The 18,883-nt window shown below is 38.1% G+C and overlaps 1 protein-coding gene across 11 annotated transcripts in view; it reads left to right on the top strand.

The window, feature by feature from the left end:
* The window catches only part of CACNA1D (calcium voltage-gated channel subunit alpha1 D), a 324,483-nt gene that overhangs the window by 163,687 nt on the left and 141,913 nt on the right, over positions 1-18,883 (top strand). For 8 of the 11 annotated variants that reach the window (XM_073351550.1, XM_073351554.1, XM_073351555.1 and 5 more), the window contains exon 8: positions 809-948. The exons of 1 other annotated variant lie outside the window; for it this stretch is intronic. In XM_073351550.1, the coding sequence (XP_073207651.1) occupies positions 809-948 (140 nt within the window). The remainder of the gene's footprint in view (positions 1-808; positions 949-18,883) is intronic. 2 more of the 11 variants (XM_073351551.1, XM_073351556.1) reach the window with 1 other exon arrangement.

Genomic DNA, 18,883 nt, shown 5'->3' with positions numbered 1-18,883 from the left:
CCTGGAATCTGCTTTTTTGAATAAATCCCTGGTATCAGTTTGCTTACTTCTGCCTCTTTTCCATAAAAGTAAAGTGCAGAATGTGCAATTGCATAACCTTCCGGGCAATATACTAGTCCTGGTTACTAGATAGAAGATTTGTATTGGGAGAAATCAGAAATGCCGGTTAATAGAGCTTTCTGGTTGATCAAATGCTGGATAACACAGGTTTTACTTTATAAATAAAACTTTTGAGTTACACAAATATATTCCCACTATATTTCTTAACAAACTGATTAAGAATATCTTACTGCACCCAATTATATATTTATGGTAAGGAGTTTATTGAAATTATTTGCTACAGAAAAATAATAGGATATTTATATTATTGCAATGAATCTGTTTTACCTTTTAGTGTATGCTTTTTAAAAGAAAATCCAAGTAGGTATAGGTAAGAAATATGCTGATATTAAAAATGAAAAAGATCCCAAATGTCTTAAATATCATTTTATAAGTATTGTTTTATTTTATATACTGAAGAGAAACATTTTCTCAAATTGGGATTGTGTGCAAAGTATTAAGCACAGAACAAAATTCCTGCTTTGCTACCTTTATATGTTTGGCAAAATAATTTTCATTTGCAAAGCTATGCAAGTCATTCTTTTCTTTCAGTGTGTGTGCTAGGAATGTGAAGTGAATGTGGCCAGTGCTTTACTTTTCCTCAGATGGGCCTCCAATGAATGTTAAGGAAAATGCATAGAATATTGTCTCACTGCATTATAAAGCTCTCTTTTCCTTTTCTCTAATTCTTCCTTATTACATACTATAGGAAACTACTTCTATAAGATCATCTTATTTCTTACAGATGAATGATGCTATGGGATTTGAATTGCCATGGGTGTATTTTGTCAGTCTCGTCATCTTTGGGTCATTTTTCGTACTAAATCTTGTTCTTGGTGTATTGAGCGGGTAAGCATACACCTTTTTCATCATGAAAGCAGAGTCCTGAATTCAGTTGCTATGAACACACAGGTTATATTATACAGGTGAGCTTATGTGCAGTATTGATGTGGTTTGAAAAGATCTTCCTCTCTTCCTGCAGTTGTGCTGTATACCTAAAGCAGAAACAGTTTACCATAACCAAGACATAGTCCCTGAAAATAAAGTACAGATACCAAAACCAGAGATTTGTCTTGAAAAATTTAAAATGTTACCAGCATATAGGCTTTGTGTTCATACTTAACTTGAGGCTAAATTATAAAACAAAACAAAACACTATAAATACCTTTCATTTAAATGTGATGTTTTAAAACATGCCTTCTGTTACAGGGCATAACATCTACAAATTTATTTGGGTAAGTAAAGAAGTTAAATATGAGTCCACTTGTCTTAAAAATTAACTAACAGATTTAATGGATATATTCAACATTCAAAAGAGGAACCAATTTTTCTTTTCCTAATAATATACAATGGAAACAAATTAGAGGCTGACGTGTAACTAAGTGCTGGAGATGACAGATACTAAAAAGTAGGGCTTATTTTGGAAGAAGGAACACCTACGTGATCTGGCAGCTGCTAAAAGGACTCTGCTATTTAATGAATGGCTGAATCATAACTTATTTCCTCACATTTTACAGGTAAATGATGCAATAGGATGTGACTGGCCATGGATCTATTTTGTTAGTCTTATCATCCTTGGCTCATTTTTCGTACTTAACCTGGTTCTTGGTGTACTTAGTGGGTAAGCAGTTGAGTTAACATTGTATATTTTGCTGCAACTTGTAAGGTAGCCTTTGCATTTATTCAAGCTTCTCAGTGATGGCTTTTTGCATGTGTCTTAAATCTTATGTCATCCTACCAACGTTTGCTCTTTTGACTGAATTGTGTAATCCTTGTGCCTGTATCTATCTGCGACATCATGTGTGTTTACAGTGCTTGCCAAAAACTATTCATTAAATGAGGCACTAATTACCTCATTGTAAAATTACTTCCAGTAGTCAGATACATTATTTTGCACACAATGAGAGATGGATGACACCTGTACAAACATTTTTCCGCTAGGTAAGAACTATTGTCCCCTTCTGAAAGCCTTACTTGTGTTTTTGTTCAAATGTATATAAAGTAAATAGAGCCCTCTTTATAATTACCACTCATGCATAGCAAATATTTTTAACAGGTGCACCAGGTTCTTTAATATACAGAGAGGGTATATTTGGATTATAAAGTTCCCTATTCTGCAGTGTCCTATTCTGTACTATAGTGCTGGGTATTATTAGTTCCCATTGACTTAAATGAGAGTTGCGGGCAACCAGCACTGTGCAGGATTGACCTTATACATTTATCTGAACTCAGCTGTCCATGTAGCATATTATTCAGTGATAAATTTATATGCAGTTTGTTGTTCCATGTACATAGAACCAAACAGATGTTAGCCAAATACTAATGAACTGACTGGGTGTTTTTATCTGTGGAGTATAGTTATAAAACGTGGTTTATGTTAAAGATCTTTTATGTTTGTTTAAGAATAAAGGAAAAGATACTACAGGTATTTGAACCTAAACTGAAACATTAGATACTGGTGTGAATTATATTATCTATAGTTAACTATGAATTAACAATTGAGGTTTGGAACAATGGCTTCTTGGGAACTTTGGGCCAGATTGTACTGTCATTGAAGTAAATGGAAAAATCTCTTTAATTTCAATGGGAGTAGGACCAAGCCTTATGAGAAAAAGCTAGAGTAGTTTGTGGTGTCACCAGACCTCGATTGTGTGCATAGCCTTCTTCACTATTTCTCCATGGTGTGCTTTTGATATTCAAAAAATATCACAATATTTTAAAGAGAAAATATGTTTTTTTTAGAGAATCAAGCACAAAATGTCCCATTACCCTGCTAAATATCTATTCTGTAAGATTCTGTTTGTCAAAGAGTTGGTTTTAAAAATATAATTTAAAAAATTATATGCTATTTATAGGGTAGGATTTCATTATGCGGAGAATTTGAGGAAAATAGGGAAAGTGATGAATTACCTGAATGTCACAAGCTTTCTGTAAGGAGGAAGGGGAAGAAAGGAAAAGAGAGAGTGAATAAAGGCAGGTGATGATTGTCTGATTTAGGCCTCAATCCTACAAAGTCTTACACACATTCTTAGTTTATATATTGTGAACAGTCCCACTGATTTCATTATATTCAGTGACAAATGTGTAAGTCTTTGCAAGATTCAGGGGTTATTTTTTATGTCTCAATCTCACTGAAAAAGAGGAGTGAGAAGGAAGAGGAAGAGAGAGGAGGATGTTTGCTGCATGATTTACCTCTGATACTTTGATGCCAACATCTAACATTCCTTGTGACTCCAGAGCTCTCACTGAAGTAAATGCAGGACCAGGCTTTCAATGATCCCATCTCCTGAGCCTTGGAAGGGTCATTTTTAGCAATTATTTTCCTCCTATCCTGTGAAGCTGTGCTCTGGGAGCAATTCATTAAATATACCTCCTTTCTGCTGCCAGACTCAGATGTGTTGTTATTGGTTTAGTTCTTTTTTTTTTTTTAATTTGTAAGGAATAGGAATATCAGATCTGATATCATAATCCACACAAAGCCTAGGAAATTCAGATAGACAAACTTATAGCCAATTTTAATGTTGAGATAGTAAAATTTAAATGTTTTATAAAGCTCGCTAATATTTTAAATGCAGTGGGGCCAGTTAAATGTTTTCTTTTGCATTTTTACTACTAGGTAAAATTTTACTGGGTGGGCCAGATATTCCCTATATACTTAGAATGGGGACTCTGGCTAGAACTGGTGAAAAGGTAAAATGAAACTTTTTATCTGCTCCTGTATTGTATTTGCCAACCCAAACATTTGGGATAGAGATTCTAGAAGGCTAAATACAATTCCCTGCTGCTAGCCCAATTAGCCAAGTTTCGTAAAGGCAATTGTTGCAGCAGCAGGCATGCAGTATCTCCTGTTATGTGTGCCCATTCTGAGGTGAGTCAGTGGCCAGTGGATCCATGAAGTGGTTGATCCATTAGTCCAGAGATCTCATTCTTTCCCCAAGTCCCTGTCACCCACCTTCAATTGCAGCTGCACTGGGATGTCCACAGCACATAAGGTAAAGTCCTCTCAAATTTAGTTCCCTCCCCTGGGCTGCATAAGTGGACTGGCTCAGCAGCACTTTGAGCCTTTTGTGACCCTGGAGGAATGAACAGGGTTTGCCCCAAAGTAAGCAATCTAACACTCTCATCTCCAGATTGTATGTGACTTCCATGTTTAAGAAAAATGACGTAAATACATTGTAATACAAATTCCACTATATTTAAAACATATAATCTCCAGAGGTTTTCTTTAGGCCTGTAGGGATTTATGTGTAAAAAATCAATGTTAGCAAAATCCTCAGAACATACTAGTATTTATCGGTAGAAAACTAGTGTTTTTCACGAGTCAGGTGTAAAATGTGTAGCATAAGTGTTCTTTATTCTTATCAGAAAAGTTCTCAGCGTGCCTTTCAGATTTGTTTTTTACCTTCTCCAAAATGTCAAATGAAACTTAATTCATGATAAACCTAACAAATTGTTCTAAACTGACCAAACTCTAGTAGTACAAATATAACACCAACTGATTTAAAAAACAGGGCTCTGCACACAGATATTTGGATTTTAAAAGCTGAAATCTGATTTGTGTCTTAATATGCCTTTTTTCCTTATGATGGCATTTCTGTAGTGTCAGGTTATTCTGTGTACATTTAAATCTGTCTGCTGTTTTTCTCTCTTTTCTGTTTTAAAATACTCATTCATTGTCTTTGCACTCCTGTCTTATTCTGTGGCCACCTACACCATCATATTCTGTACTGCCTCTCGTGCACTGCGTATTTGATATGTTGTTTAGATATTGTACATGTGGATGACACTGATGATTTGGGAGATCTTTTGTTTTACATCTAGCCCTTTCTGAAGGTGAGTATGTCCTGATCATCAATGTAAATTGTATCTCCTTAAGTCGTCATGCATTAAAATGAAATTAATAATTTTATTTTTAATGGCTGATATTTAAAATGAGAGAACTAACACAGAGAGGCCTCTATACCTAGTAAATATTTTAATTTTAAGACACAAGCTGACAAGAGAGGATTTGTTCTAAATATTCCCTCCAATAGTAAACTTCAGTGGGGATTCACAAATAAAAATTAGATCAGCATAAACCATTTTCCAGTAATTCACCTTATCAAAAGTCTTGCATTTGTTTTCTCTTTATTAACCACTGGTCCTGACTCTGTCTTTCTCACAGTGAAATTTCAATGGCAAAACTATTTTAGTTGCATGATATTACTACAAACAAAGGCTGGTTTGTCCTCATCCCTGTGCAGGTGCATAAGGGGTTGGTGGCAGAAGCATTTCCCATCTTACACCTCTGTGCGTGAATTAGGCATGACCTACTTGGGGAGAATGCAAAGGGTGGAAGAGCTGCCCCTCAAGTACAGTGCCTTGCAGCCCAGGAAAGAGTTATTGCTGAGTCAGTCAAAATTCTTCCCCTGGCTTTTACTGCAATGTGACCATTCTGCACTCTCTCCACCACTGGATGCAGATTAAGGCCACAATCTGCCCCTAAATATAAATACTGTCTGAGTAAGGTAATAGGATCAAACCTTCCAACCCCTGTTTTATCTTCCAGACAAGGTACTTTCTTGTCTTTCAGATACAGATAATACAAAGAAGAGTCATAAAAGTAAAGATCTGATGTTAAATGAAGTTTAAATAACTAACAGTACAGGTGAGACTAAGTCATACAAGGCCTGATCCTGCAGTCAGTTGGTGATTTGCTTGAGTAAAGACTGCTGGATAGGACTTAAAGCCAAGCAGCTTTTGTGTATTTTACCTAAGAAAAGTTTGTGGCTCACTTCTTCATGTTCAGTATGTACTGCATGTATTAAATGTTCTCATAACACATCTGTTCAGCATATGAAGGTGCAACAACCATTAAGAAGGCAGTCAGATGATAATGGGTCATGTACTATACAGCTCTAATACATTGTTTGGGATAAAACTAACTAGTAAAAGATACATAGGTATGCAATAATTATTTTGCTGTGACTTTTGTGGGCCAAGTTCAGATGTGATTTGTAAAGCAGTGTAAATTAGACTCTCTTAGTTTCAGCTAGATTTCTTGAGACACAGAAGTTAGGATAGCAGCAAATGCAATGTTCAGCTTACATCTTTTTCTGATTCTTTGGGTAGAGATAGATTTAGTAAGTAGGTGCATAACTGTAAGGGAATCTAACCACTTAAGAGAGTTTTACACTCAACTCAGCAGGGTTCAGCTGGAAGCCACACCTGAAAGTAATTAACAAGTGAATTCTAACTCCGCTGTTGGCTGCAGGCTGCTGTTTCCATTGGAATTACTGTTTGTTAGTGAGAAAAAGAAAAGTGAAGTGTATGCTGGTGCTTGTTTAATTGTCATCAAAGCTAACATTTTTATCCATGGCAATGGGTGTGAACAGCAGTGCCAGTGCACCAGATGACATCATTTTTTGCTCTTTTATTTTAACTGCTTCTTTCATGAGACTGATCCAAAACATTCACATTCACTTATCTCCTTCAGAATAGCCTTCAGTAATCTGACAGGCAGGCAGGCACACATTAGCTGAGCATTTGCACCATGGGCCACATTTTCAAATTCACGTTGTTCTTGCAGTATTTGTCCACACAGATGCTTACCTGAAACCGAGGAGGGCTTAGCTGCTACAAAGCTGGTCTTTAGCCACCTTTGCATTCCCCTTATCATAGCCGTGGAGCCAGGGGAGCTACTCAGGCCAGGGGCTGACCACTTTTTGGTTGGGCTAAACCTGAGAGGTGCTGAGACCTCATGTGCCTGGTCGCAGTGCCATTCACTCATATTTGGAGAGGGTGTGGCGGGGATCAGACTGTTGTAGGGGAGTGGAGGGATGCCTAAGCAGGGAAGAGGAGATCAGTTCAGGGAGAGGGGACAAATCTGTGCTCCACAAAAACTTTAAATGGTGCTCTGAAGCCCCTGTCCTTATCCTAGTATGATCTGTCTTGGATCCCCTTGCATACCCTCTAGGGCTGCCTGTGGTCCTGACGGTACCCAGAATTTGCTATTGTACAGGGATCTGTGGTTATGCTTTCTTTTGCTAGCTGTGTCCACAGGGCCAAACACAGGGAGGTGGGTGTAAGGTAGCAGGCACTACAGTTGCTCTGATCCATTCAAGGATCTCCCTAGGCAGGTGGACTAGGCAAGGCAATTTTAGGGTAGCTTTACACTGATGGAGCAGCACAGAGTAGTCCTATCACAGCTGAGGAGCTGGCCTTAAAGATCCAATTCTGAGAGATACTGAAGGTCTCCAGAGAGGTGCTCAGCACCTCACAAGGTGGGGCCCATGCACTCTGAGCTCATAAATCCCATAAAGTACAAGGCACAGAAATTGATAGTGGGTCTTGTTTGTATTGATCTGCATTACAGCTTAAAATAAAATAGAATATTAGGTACATTACCCAAAAACAGAGTGTGGAGGGGAAATGCATAAACATACATGTACCTTTCAGATACCTTTTCAAGTAAAAATAATATCTCACTAATTCAATACACACGACTGTTTTTCTATGAACAAAGAAATAATAAATGACAAAACTTCATTATTTATTTATCAAGAGGCACAGCTTTTAATGATTTATGATAATCTATTCCTCAAGACAGTCCTTATCATTGGAGGTTGTATTCTGTTGAAGACATTTTTTGCTGAAGGCATTAGTACTTCTTTGGGTAGCCATGGGAACAAATAAGAAGATCTTTCAAATACATTAATAAATCTCTGTAAGTTGCATTTTACTTCCTTCCTTAAGAACACCAAAGCATATGCTTTGACATGTCCTTATATATATCATCCTACATGAAAGTCTTGCAGGTTACTAAAATAGTTTAAATATTTTTTTGCATCTCATTACTATGACACTATTTGCAATGCAGCAATATATGTGTAAAATAATTCTAGGAACTAAGAGCAAAGCACTCATACATGCAAATCTCACCTGCAATGATAATCAGTTTATGTAATGTAAAACATGCTAGCCAAGATAAGCATGTACACCTAAGAACCCTTATCTACAGGACACATGGAAAAATCATAGAAAAGGACATTTAAATAATGATACACAAAATAGAAAATGGCAGTGAACTGTCATCCATAGTCTCCTGGCTAAAGGAAAATGAACAGATTTTGACAGTGTTCCTTTTCTTGGCAGAGCAAAGGCTTAATAGAAAAAAAAGCAAAAGGAAAAGATAAAAAGTATATAAATAAACAAAGCATGCATGAGAAAGGAGAGGAAATGGTATTCAGCTCTAGAACTCTGCAGGTTATGAACTGAACTATGTTATTTTATTGTTGTGCGAGTGACCACATGGCTGACTGAAATAAAAGTCTGACTCTGCCATAACATTAAAAAAATAAAGGGAGGGGGAAATAAATTCTTGGTAAAAGAAAGGGCAGGCAGATCAAATGTACCAACAATAAATACTCATCAAATGGTTTTAGCCATCTGCAACCTCAACCCAAACTACAATCCAATTCCCATCAAAATCAGTGAAAGTGTTTCCATTGTCTTCAGTGGAAGCTGGATCAGGGTGAAATACAACAGGCTTTATTTTGGACTCACTTATCTGCTCAGGTTTCTTAGAGCTTGATCCTGTGCAGTGCTGATCACTTACTGGAAGGTGGTTAGCACTATCAACTCCAAAAATGTTATGGGTCTTGAGGGTGCTCATTACATTGGCAGATTGAGCCCATTAAGAGATGTAGTAACACACATAAAAAGCACCCTTCCACAATGTAAATTCCGCTAATAAATCCATCATGCCTTTGTTTAGTGCTGACTCAAAAAGGTCCCTTCCTTGGAGAAATGCAGCATGCCTTCAGGTTGCTCACACACATAACAGGACTCCACTTTTCAGTTATAACAATGAGGAGTCCTTATGGCACCTTAGAAACTAACAAATTTATTTGGGCATAAACTTTCGTCGGCTAAAACCCACTTCATCAGATGCATGGAGTGGAAAATACAGTAGGTAGGTATAAATACACAGCACATGAAAAGAAGGGAGTTGCCTTACCAAGTGGGGGGTCAGTGCTAATGAGCCAATTCAGTTAAGGTGGAAGTGGGCTATTCTCAACAGTTGACAAGAAGGGGTGAATACCAAGGGAGGAAAAATCACTTTTGTAGTGCTAATGAGGCCAATGTAGTCAGGGTGGCCCATTTCAAACAGTTGACAAGAAGGTGTGAGTATCAGCAGGGGGAAATTAGTTTTTGTAGTGACTCATCCACTCCCAGTCTTTATTCAAGCCTAATTTGATGGTGTCTTTCAGTCATGTGTGCTAACAAGCCAGCATCTTGCATGGAGCTGACTCCATGCCATTCAATTAGTCCACTACCCCTGCATAAGTCTGTCACCTCTAGCTGCACTCCTTTGTGCAGCAGAACTGCACCAGGACTGCCATGGCCAGAATGCACTGTATATTTTGCTCAATTGCTAACTTTAACTGAATAAATTAACTAAATAAAGTAAGTGAATATTGTACATCATGTTTTCCTTATAAAGGACCAATCCTCCTTACTTGAGCTAAACTCCCATTGGGATCAATAGGAGTTCAGGATAAATAAAGACTGCAGGACCCAGCATACAGTTATTTTAGACTTGCAACAGAGCAAGTAACCATACTTTATATAAAAACCCAGTAATTAAGTATATAGTCTACATTATAGTTTGTTTATTTTATTTGTCTATCTGTTTCATGGTATGTGCGCAATCGGGTGTGAGTGCTTGCGTATATTTATTTGTACTGTTTAAAGTTTGAATTCTTTCCCTGAAACCCTCTCTGTGTACAATTCATCCACATTGTACATATGTGAATACAAAAAATTCCATTATTATGTGAGTCCTCTCTTCAGACAAATGGGAATTTGAGGAATCTGCATTGATGGCTGGGTAGATTATATCAGTGGTTCTCAGTGCTGTGTTCTGGCTCTTCTCATTTAGGAGACAGTCCTTTAAGGACTCTAAGGTTGGTCTAACCTGCCCTGAGTTAGGGCTGAACCAGGCAGAGAATCAGAGCTGTAACGAGCTCCCAGACTGCATGTCCCCCACCTCCACTCTGCTACGCTAAGCAATGCTCCCCCACAGCAGAAAATCTATCCCAATGTAAAGAGAGAACCTCTGTTTATGCATAGAAGCAGGAACCATTTGGCTTCTTTAGAAAGACCTGGCATGAAATAATTGCCCCAGAGTGTCAGAGCATGAATGTACACTGCTGCAATTTGTATGCTTCTGCCTCAGCATTGCTCGCTGCAGGTGGTACTGTACTTGCATAAAGAAAAGGAGTACTTGTGGCACCTTAGAGACTAACCAATCTATTTGAGCATGAGCTTTCGTGAGCTACAGCTCACTTCATCAGATGCATGCATCTGTACTTGCATAGATACACTGATCAGGGGCAGTCTCCAGATCCTCATTTGGCAAAGAGACAAGAGAGACATTTTCACTCAGCAAGGAGCAAAGCTGCCAGTCCAGTCACTAAATACACTGGATTCTTGAAGGGGAATCTGTAAGCAATTCTGTACTCAGTGATCTCACATCTGCACTGTGAACCCAACCAACTTTGACTCAGTTATAATAAGGCTGCCTTTTGTAGAGTAGACAGGACTTCAGAAAACTTTACTCTGGTTACAAAATATTATTTAAAAAAAAAGGAGTACTTGTGGCACCTTAGAGACTAACAAATTTATTTGAGCATAAGCTTTCGTGAGCTACAGCTCACTTAAGGACCTGTGTGTGCTACAAATTACGATCATGTTGAACTTGATCAATGGACAGTCACGTTACAGGCAGATTTTGTCTCCTGATTCAGTGGTGCTGTATTTGGGAAAAAGGGGAAATCGGAATTAAGTGGAGAATAGGTCACTAATCAAAAGGCAGGTTACTTTGAAGGAAGAAGATACTTTGAAGGAAAATAGAGAAGTTGATGAAAAGCATATTTGATTTTAAGATTTTGTAGAAGTGTTTCTCATTGGGCCAGACTTGCAAAAAGATATCCCTCGCAATGTTGGCATGCTGGCCTATAAAGTCTTAGCCTGGGAGCATGTTGTGTTTAAAAATATGAATCAGGAATCAGTTTGGCTGTTTTTAAACTGTAGGACTTAAAACAAAAATAGAAGTTTGTTGACTCATATGCTTGTTAAATGCTCATTAAAAGAGCTTTATTTTTAAACTGAGATTTTACAGGCAATAGGCCAGAGTTTGAGCTCATACATGCTAGTGTAACCCAAAGTAACTTTGCCAAAGTTTATAGTTTACACTGGTGTGAAAGCAGAGTCTGGCCCAATCAAATTTGGGGGAGGACACCTATGAAGACGATAGTGATAACAAGCTAATCCCATATGGCGAAATTCTACTCTCACACTTGCACACATGGTTTCTATTAACTTAAGAGAAGGCCAGGTGTGTATGTCTAAGGGATGATTTTTTCACCATTGTACTGTGACAGAAAACCTACCATACAGCCAAATTCTGCATTCAGTTAAACCTATTCAACTCCACTGAAGTTAACACATGGTTGTAAATGGAGACCCAGGAAGGGAATTACACTCCCTTACATGATCAGCTGTTTTTTTAAATAAAAGTGAAAAACATCATAATCTTGGAGATAGAATGCTGCTGCAACTCCCCCCACTGATAAATTGCAGTCATGCTTCACCATGACAATGCCTGACTTCTACGCTGTGTTTACAAAACCCCCCAAAACCTAACTGTGTATGTAGAGGACTGTGTTTAATTCCCCGCGTGCATTTATTTTAATAAAAAGTGAAAGTTAGTAGCTGGTTCAGCCCTGAGTGAAGTGCTGCTAGAAGTAGCAGCCGTGCCAATTGTTGCTTTTTTAAATGACTTATTTTACTTTGATCCTTTCAATAGCAGCAGCTTTCAATAGTGCTTCACCCAGAAACACCATATATCCATCACTCTTATGAAGCAAACCTGAACAACTTAATTGAGGAAATCAAGAAGTCGTAGTACCAGCCAACAAAAGTCCCTTGTCTTGATTCCATAGCACACCAGGGTATCTATTTTCTCAAGAGATACCACCCCTGGGATAGCAGACCCACAGCTAAGTTGGCAAATCACGGAAACAAGAACTGCCCCTTTTGTACCCTCTGTATCCAATATGAGCTTAAAACCAGCCTTCTGTGAAGAAAACAGGATTTTCTAAAGCAGTGGCTCTCAACCTTTCCAGACTACTGTACCCCAATCAGGATTCTGGTTTGTCTTGCGTAACCCACGTTTCACCTCACTTAAAAACTACTTGCTTACAAAATCAGACATAAAAATACAGAAGTGTCAGAGCACACTATTACTTAAAAATTGCTTACTTTCTTATTTATACCATATAATTATAAAATAAATCAATTGGAATATAAATATTGTACTTACATTTCAGTGTATAGGGCAGTATAAACAAGTCATTGTCTCTATGAAATTTTAGATTGTACTGACTTCGCTAATGCTTTTTATGTAGCCTGTTGTAAAACTAGGCAAATATTTAGGTGAGTTGATGTGCCCCTGGAAGACCTCTACATACCCCCAGGGGTACATGTATCCCTGGTTGAGAACCACTGTTCTAAAGGACTTATGACCCTGTCTGCCGAAACAATTAAACTTTTTAAAATTTCTAATAAAGCACTTAATTCTCAGACAGATCTGCTGAGTGGCTTTTTTTTCATAAACATTTTTGTAAAAGGAGATGCCCTTTTAAAGTATCTCCTCTCAGGATGCTTGGTAGAGAGTAGTAAATGGAAAGTGCTTGCTGGTGTTCTCCAGCTTCATTAAAATACCATCTAATAAATCAGGATTATGTTCTGTGTATGCCAAATCTAATTTTTTTGAATTAAGTCCTAACTGGGAAGAGCTGTAGTAAATGCCTCCATATTTAGTTTCTGCAATATCAAGTGAAAGACAAAAGTGGAGTGCTTGCATGTGAAGAGCTTTTTAATTCTTGAATAAATTAAACAATATATTTGCTTTGTGAAAAGACCCAAGGCAGTTCATGGAACACTTTTATGCCACTCTAGGAAGGTAATATACTGACACCAAACTTAGATGTAATATTTAAAAGTAAGAGGCTTTCTATTATTTCCATGTCATACAGTATTGGCAACACAATACCTTACCTATGGTTGCACATATCTTATTAAAAATATGTGGGCTAAATTCTGCAGTTCTTAGTTGATTAAAACTCACATCTATTTCCTAATATGTCGTTTCATGTGAAGAAAAGATACTAGCTTCAAAAGAAAAGGAGTACTTGTGGCACCTTAGAGACTAACCAATTTATTTGAGCTGTAGCTCACGAAAGCTTATGCTCAAATAAATTGGTTAGTCTCTAAGGTGCCACAAGTACTCCTTTTTGCGAATACAGACTAACACGGCTGTTACTCTGATAGCTTCAAAAGAATAAGTTCTTCAACAATTGTCCCTGTGATATCATATTAACTGGGAAGTATTTTCTGATGAGGGCTGACAAAATTCAGTTCCTACACTAAATAAAAGTAGTACTTGTGGCACCTTAGAGACTAACATATTTACCTTCAGTCCTTTTGGAATGATGTCCATCTGTTTGCATTTGGAAAGGAAGATGATGTCTGTCTGTATCTGTACAAGTTTTTTCATGAAGTTGAAAGATTTCCACTCCATACGGCTAAATTCAGTGCCTTGCATAATGACAGGTTTCAGAGTTGCAGCTGTGTTAGTCTGTATCCGCAAAAAGAAAAGGAGTACTTGTGGCCTTAGGTACTCCGTTGCTAACACAGCTGCTACTCTGAAACCTACACTAAATAAAGAGACATAAAATTTATACTAAAATTGATCATTACAGCCTGTGTTTGAATTTCAGCCCTTAATGAACAACTGTACCAAACTGAGAAAGGATGGAGAGAACAGGTTTAATTTTAAGGAGGGGCTCATGAAAGCTTCTTAAACTGTCTATGGTCACTGAGTTTTGTATAAAAATTTAATGGGGAAGAACTTTTCAGATCTTGACATATCCCTAGGTAGTAGTTCCTTTAAGAAAAAAGAAATACTGAAAGGGGAAAATTTCTAAGGAAGTTTACACCAGTGTAGACTTTGTCGGTTGGCAAACTAAAATGTAGGATTGGCAGTGGAGGGCCTGCATTGGTAAATCTAGTGGTATTAACAATCCATACCTTTTAGAAATATGTGATGTGGAATGAAAAAATTTTCAGGGTGTAACAGTTGAAATTCAGAGTGTGAGGATATCATATTCTCCTATTTAGTTGGGGGCTCCCACTGCTTTCTCTATCAATGCGGCTGTAGCTCCCACTCCCACAAAGGTCAGCATAAATCCAGACTATCTTCTGTAAGGTGTGCCAGTCTGTGGACACTGGGGTTTACCAGGGACTATGGACAGTGTAGGGATTTTGTGGAAATGTTGTTGTAAATTCAAAGGGATCTTTTTCCACATTGGGTCTGCCACTGATGGTTTGTGTTATGCTTGAATATACATTTCCAGATTTCATGACAATTACAAGTACAGCTGCTTTACTGAGCTCACCGTTCAACCAAATATTAATGCCATTGCTCTTGAAATAATGGGTCAAATATATATAGTTTGGAGTTGAATCATGTGTGAATCCCAAGAAAATATCTTTTATTTACATGGAAAGCGACAGTGAATAAGAGCAGTATAAACTGATCTCCTTCACGTGTAAATTATACAGAGTGAACAGCTAGGTGAGGTAATATCATTTATTGGACCAATTTCAGTTTGTGGAAGGGACAAGCTTTTGAGCTCCACAGAGCTCTTCCTCTTCCTGTGAAGTTCAAAAGCTTGTCCCTTCCATCAATAAAAGGTATTACCTCACCTACCTTGTCTCTCTCATGACCAACACGGCAACAACAACGCTGCAAACTATAAATTATACAATCATTCAAAATGGGAGAAAACTAAATAGATTCTACTCTGCTATTTATTTTTTTAGATTTATTTACATATTCTCACAATTCTTTAAACAGTATTAAAATAATTGCAGCTCATATTTTGACAGGTTCTTCTTATCAATAAATTAGTGAAGGTTATAAGTAGGTTATGTCCCTGCACCATAATCATGCCTCTCCCTGGAATAGCAGTGTCAGGGGCCACCCATCCACACAAGATCCGTCTGCTGGGCTGGTGGTGGCTTGCCACTGCTCCTCTTTGGAGTACAGTTCCCTCACTGGACTACAGCGCCTTGTCTTCAGGAGGGCTGGGTTCTGTATGGGTGAGGGATAACTCAGCCTCCAGTCAACCGAGAAGATTCTGCAGGGGGAGGACTCAGAGAATGGAGCTGAATACTCTATTAAGATGAACAGGGCAGTTCATACCTCTCAGAACTATTGTTTCAGTCTGCATTATTTACACTCAGGTAATGTTTACAAGGTTTTCTTGGCAACCATGAGGTCTAGAAACAATTTATTTTTGAATGAAAGTTGCAATTTCAATGGCATAGCCAGGGCGGAAGCCTTAGGTATGTGCCCATACTTATTCCTTAATACAGCCCTGTGCCCAAGAGTACTCTGCACTATCTGTATATCAGGGAGCACGGCTCCCAGTTGGCACTCTCTGTAATAAAGTGGATGGAGGAATGTGGGTCATCAGACACAGGGCTACACAAATTCACTGGCCAAAACTCTCCTAAGGAGACCACAGGGTGTGTCTCCCTGGCTGTCCCACTTTCTGTCACTGGGTTGGGAGGGATTCTATCCATCCTGCCAAACTGGACATAGGTCCACTGTGCAAGAACCTGTGTGCATTGCCCAAGAGTTGGTCCCATCTCATAAGTCTGCAGTTTTCTTTCCAGAAAGTCATTAATTTTCTTAACTTTCAAAAAATCTATCTCAACACAAATATCTAAATTAGTATTCTATTAAAAATACAGAAGGCCAAATTCTTCTCTTACTTGCACTGGTGTAAAATCTTAGTAACTTCATTGACTTCAATAGTGTTACTCTAGATTTACAGTGGTGTAACTGAGGGCAGAATCTAATTTGCAGAAGATACGTTGATGCCATTTGTATTTGCACTAGTTAAACGCAATGTTTCGATTCACTAATGGCTCTTCCACTTTTGAAGTGTGCTATCTTTTAAGGCCTGACCCTGGAAATGCTGGCTACTGGTATAGCATTTACTGCTGGTGTATGCCCAGATTGATTTTAGATATATACATGTGAATGTGTGTGTGTTTATAAATGCATACATCCGCCATGTTTTATCTTCTTCCTTATGACAATGTAAGGAACCTTCTCACGCTCCCCTAAAGCTGCTCCTGCTGCTACTTGTGTGTATTCCCAGTTATGTCTCCAGGCTTACCAAGAAAAATAAGTCATTGCTACTTGTTACTCCTCTTAGCACTGCAGAGCCAATACCACACTGGGACAGTGCGCTGCTCTCTTTTCTGGCGTGTACATTCATCATCAACAGCGATGTTAAGTATTTTCCACTCCCAAATCCTTATTTGTGATAATGCACAAGAGCAAAAAGAGCTCAATTTGACTTTCAGATTCCATGTTAAAATTTATAGGGCTGGTGGTTAGGGAAAACATCTTTTTGCTTGTAAACTGAGCAAATTTGACCTCGAAATCAAAGATTCAAGAAATTAGGAACCCCACAATGCCATTTCCCAGTCACTTTTCAGAGTATAACTGCACATGAAAAGCCAGATTTTAAGCAAAGCCTCAACCCAGCCTCCTTATTTTGTGAGCACAATTCTGGGCCTGCCTTTCATCTCCTGCAAGAACTGTGGATGGAAATATTAGTATTTAGCTAAGCGATAGGCAGGCAGAAATAGTTAATTAGCTAGCTAATATTATATATCTCTCTATTGCATTTTCCTTCTCTATGGATTATAAGTGGCAGCAAGATCAATTATGAAGTCCTTGCTCTGACTGAAATCCATGAAAGTTTTGTCTGAGCAATGGCTGAGTTGGGACCTGAGGACACGGCCTCCGTGTATTAATACATTGGCTTGGGTTCAAATCCCAGTTCTGAACAAAAAGGAAAACGGGCTTACTTGTCTACTTGTCATTGTCAATAGACATTTGTACATATAATAAAATTACTAAATAACGTAATCCTAAGGCTTATTTAGAGCTGTCAGAACTAGCATAATGGGAACGTTAAAATGCAGTAGTATAGCTGTGTGAGGAAGTTTGCATAGTGCCTGCCCTCACTCTCTGTAACTGTAGCCAGTCCAACTGTAGAGAAAGTCGAAATCACACAAAAATGTTAATAGAAGGACATTAAAAATTGGCCAGTGTGGGATTATTGTGGGTGGACATTTCTTTTGCAATGTTCATTTGCTTGTGGTGTCTATTCTGTCATTTCCTGTGCAATGTATTGATCACTATTAGATTTTATAAATTAGATTAGAAGTGGAGTTGAACTACAAATAGATGGTCTCCATACCTACATTTGATATAAACCTTTTTATTTAATTTCTAATACCTAGCAGTTGTAATATTTTTGTAAACGATTGAATTAAAAATTCAGTTAGTCGTTCCCCAAGCTGTAATGTCATTTCCTTAAAGTGAAACCTGAACACTGGGCATTTTCGTTTGTAATAATCACCCATGTAAATGTGGGCCAGCCAAACAGGCACAATCTAGCCCGTGTTATTTCGGAGCTTCCTATTTTAATACCTCTTTGTTAAGCTTCTTTTGTGCCCTTTCACAAACTGGCTGGAAATTTTCCAATAGAGTATGCTTCACTTTCCAAATAATGAAACCAATTCCTTCCCCTGGTAGAAGGGCAAAACTCCTATTGAATCCAATGGAAGAGTTGCCAGCCTACCTGTGGATAAAATTAGGTCCAATGATAGGTTTAAGATGAGGACCCTTCAGATCTTTTGCAAGAAGTCCTATAGTGACAGTTCTATCACTTTTGACCTATTTGCAACCGATGGTTCTTATACACAAGTACCATATCTGTTGGTACGTAAGCACCTTAGAAAATGTTTGAACACTCTAGCAAAGGAAGACCTGGAGCTCACAGCCATGATATTGCATGATGTGTCTCAAAAACCTGTGTGGACCATGTGTCAAAGTACATGTTGCAAGAAAGTACTTCACTTGGAAGTCATTGTGGTAACACCCTGGCAAAAGTAAGGGCAGAGTATGAGCCACACACCATTTGAAGAGAATCTCATGATAAGCAGTGGCACAAGGGATGAACGGAATCACGACAGGCTGTACTGGATAGATTATATTTCCTAACAAATGGTCAACCAGTCAAAAGGGCATAATCCTGATTTATGAGTAACAGGATTTGGGAGGCCTTCTCACAGAGAATAAAGGGGAAAAAGGTTCAAAATCTTGAGCAACCTCTCTACTTGACCTAATGGAAAGTAAGACCACCTAAGGGAGATCCTTTCTCTGTGAAGCATAGTCAGGACATGTACTGACATAAATAGTTTTGGCAAAGCACCTAACTCAGAGTTAACAAAGGTGAGGGCAACTCTAAACCAGCATCTACTTTTTGTGTTGGAAGCAGCACTCTCTCCAAGTACCCTCAGTTCAGTTGGGGAGTGCACTGCTAAAACTGGGAATATAAATTGTGGTGGAGCCAGACAGAATAATGCTTAATTTTTTTAATTAGACTTAAACTTCACAATAGTTGAGGCTTCAAAGAGTGTAGAGGCCAAAATCATAGAAACTGTACTCTTTGATACATAGAATTCTTGATTTTTATAAACTGTATTTACTACCAGTTATGAAAAATGTAGCTTGAAAAAAATTTGTCATGAACTTTTAGTACCACAGTCTTGCTTTGAACGAATCTTTCAAATCTTCTGTATAGTA

This window comes from Lepidochelys kempii, chromosome 7, assembly GCF_965140265.1.
Source record: "Lepidochelys kempii isolate rLepKem1 chromosome 7, rLepKem1.hap2, whole genome shotgun sequence".
Classification (NCBI taxonomy): Eukaryota; Metazoa; Chordata; order Testudines; family Cheloniidae; genus Lepidochelys; species Lepidochelys kempii.
The sequence above is the reverse complement of the archived record's forward strand: the minus strand, read 5'-3'. Positions and strand labels throughout refer to the sequence as shown.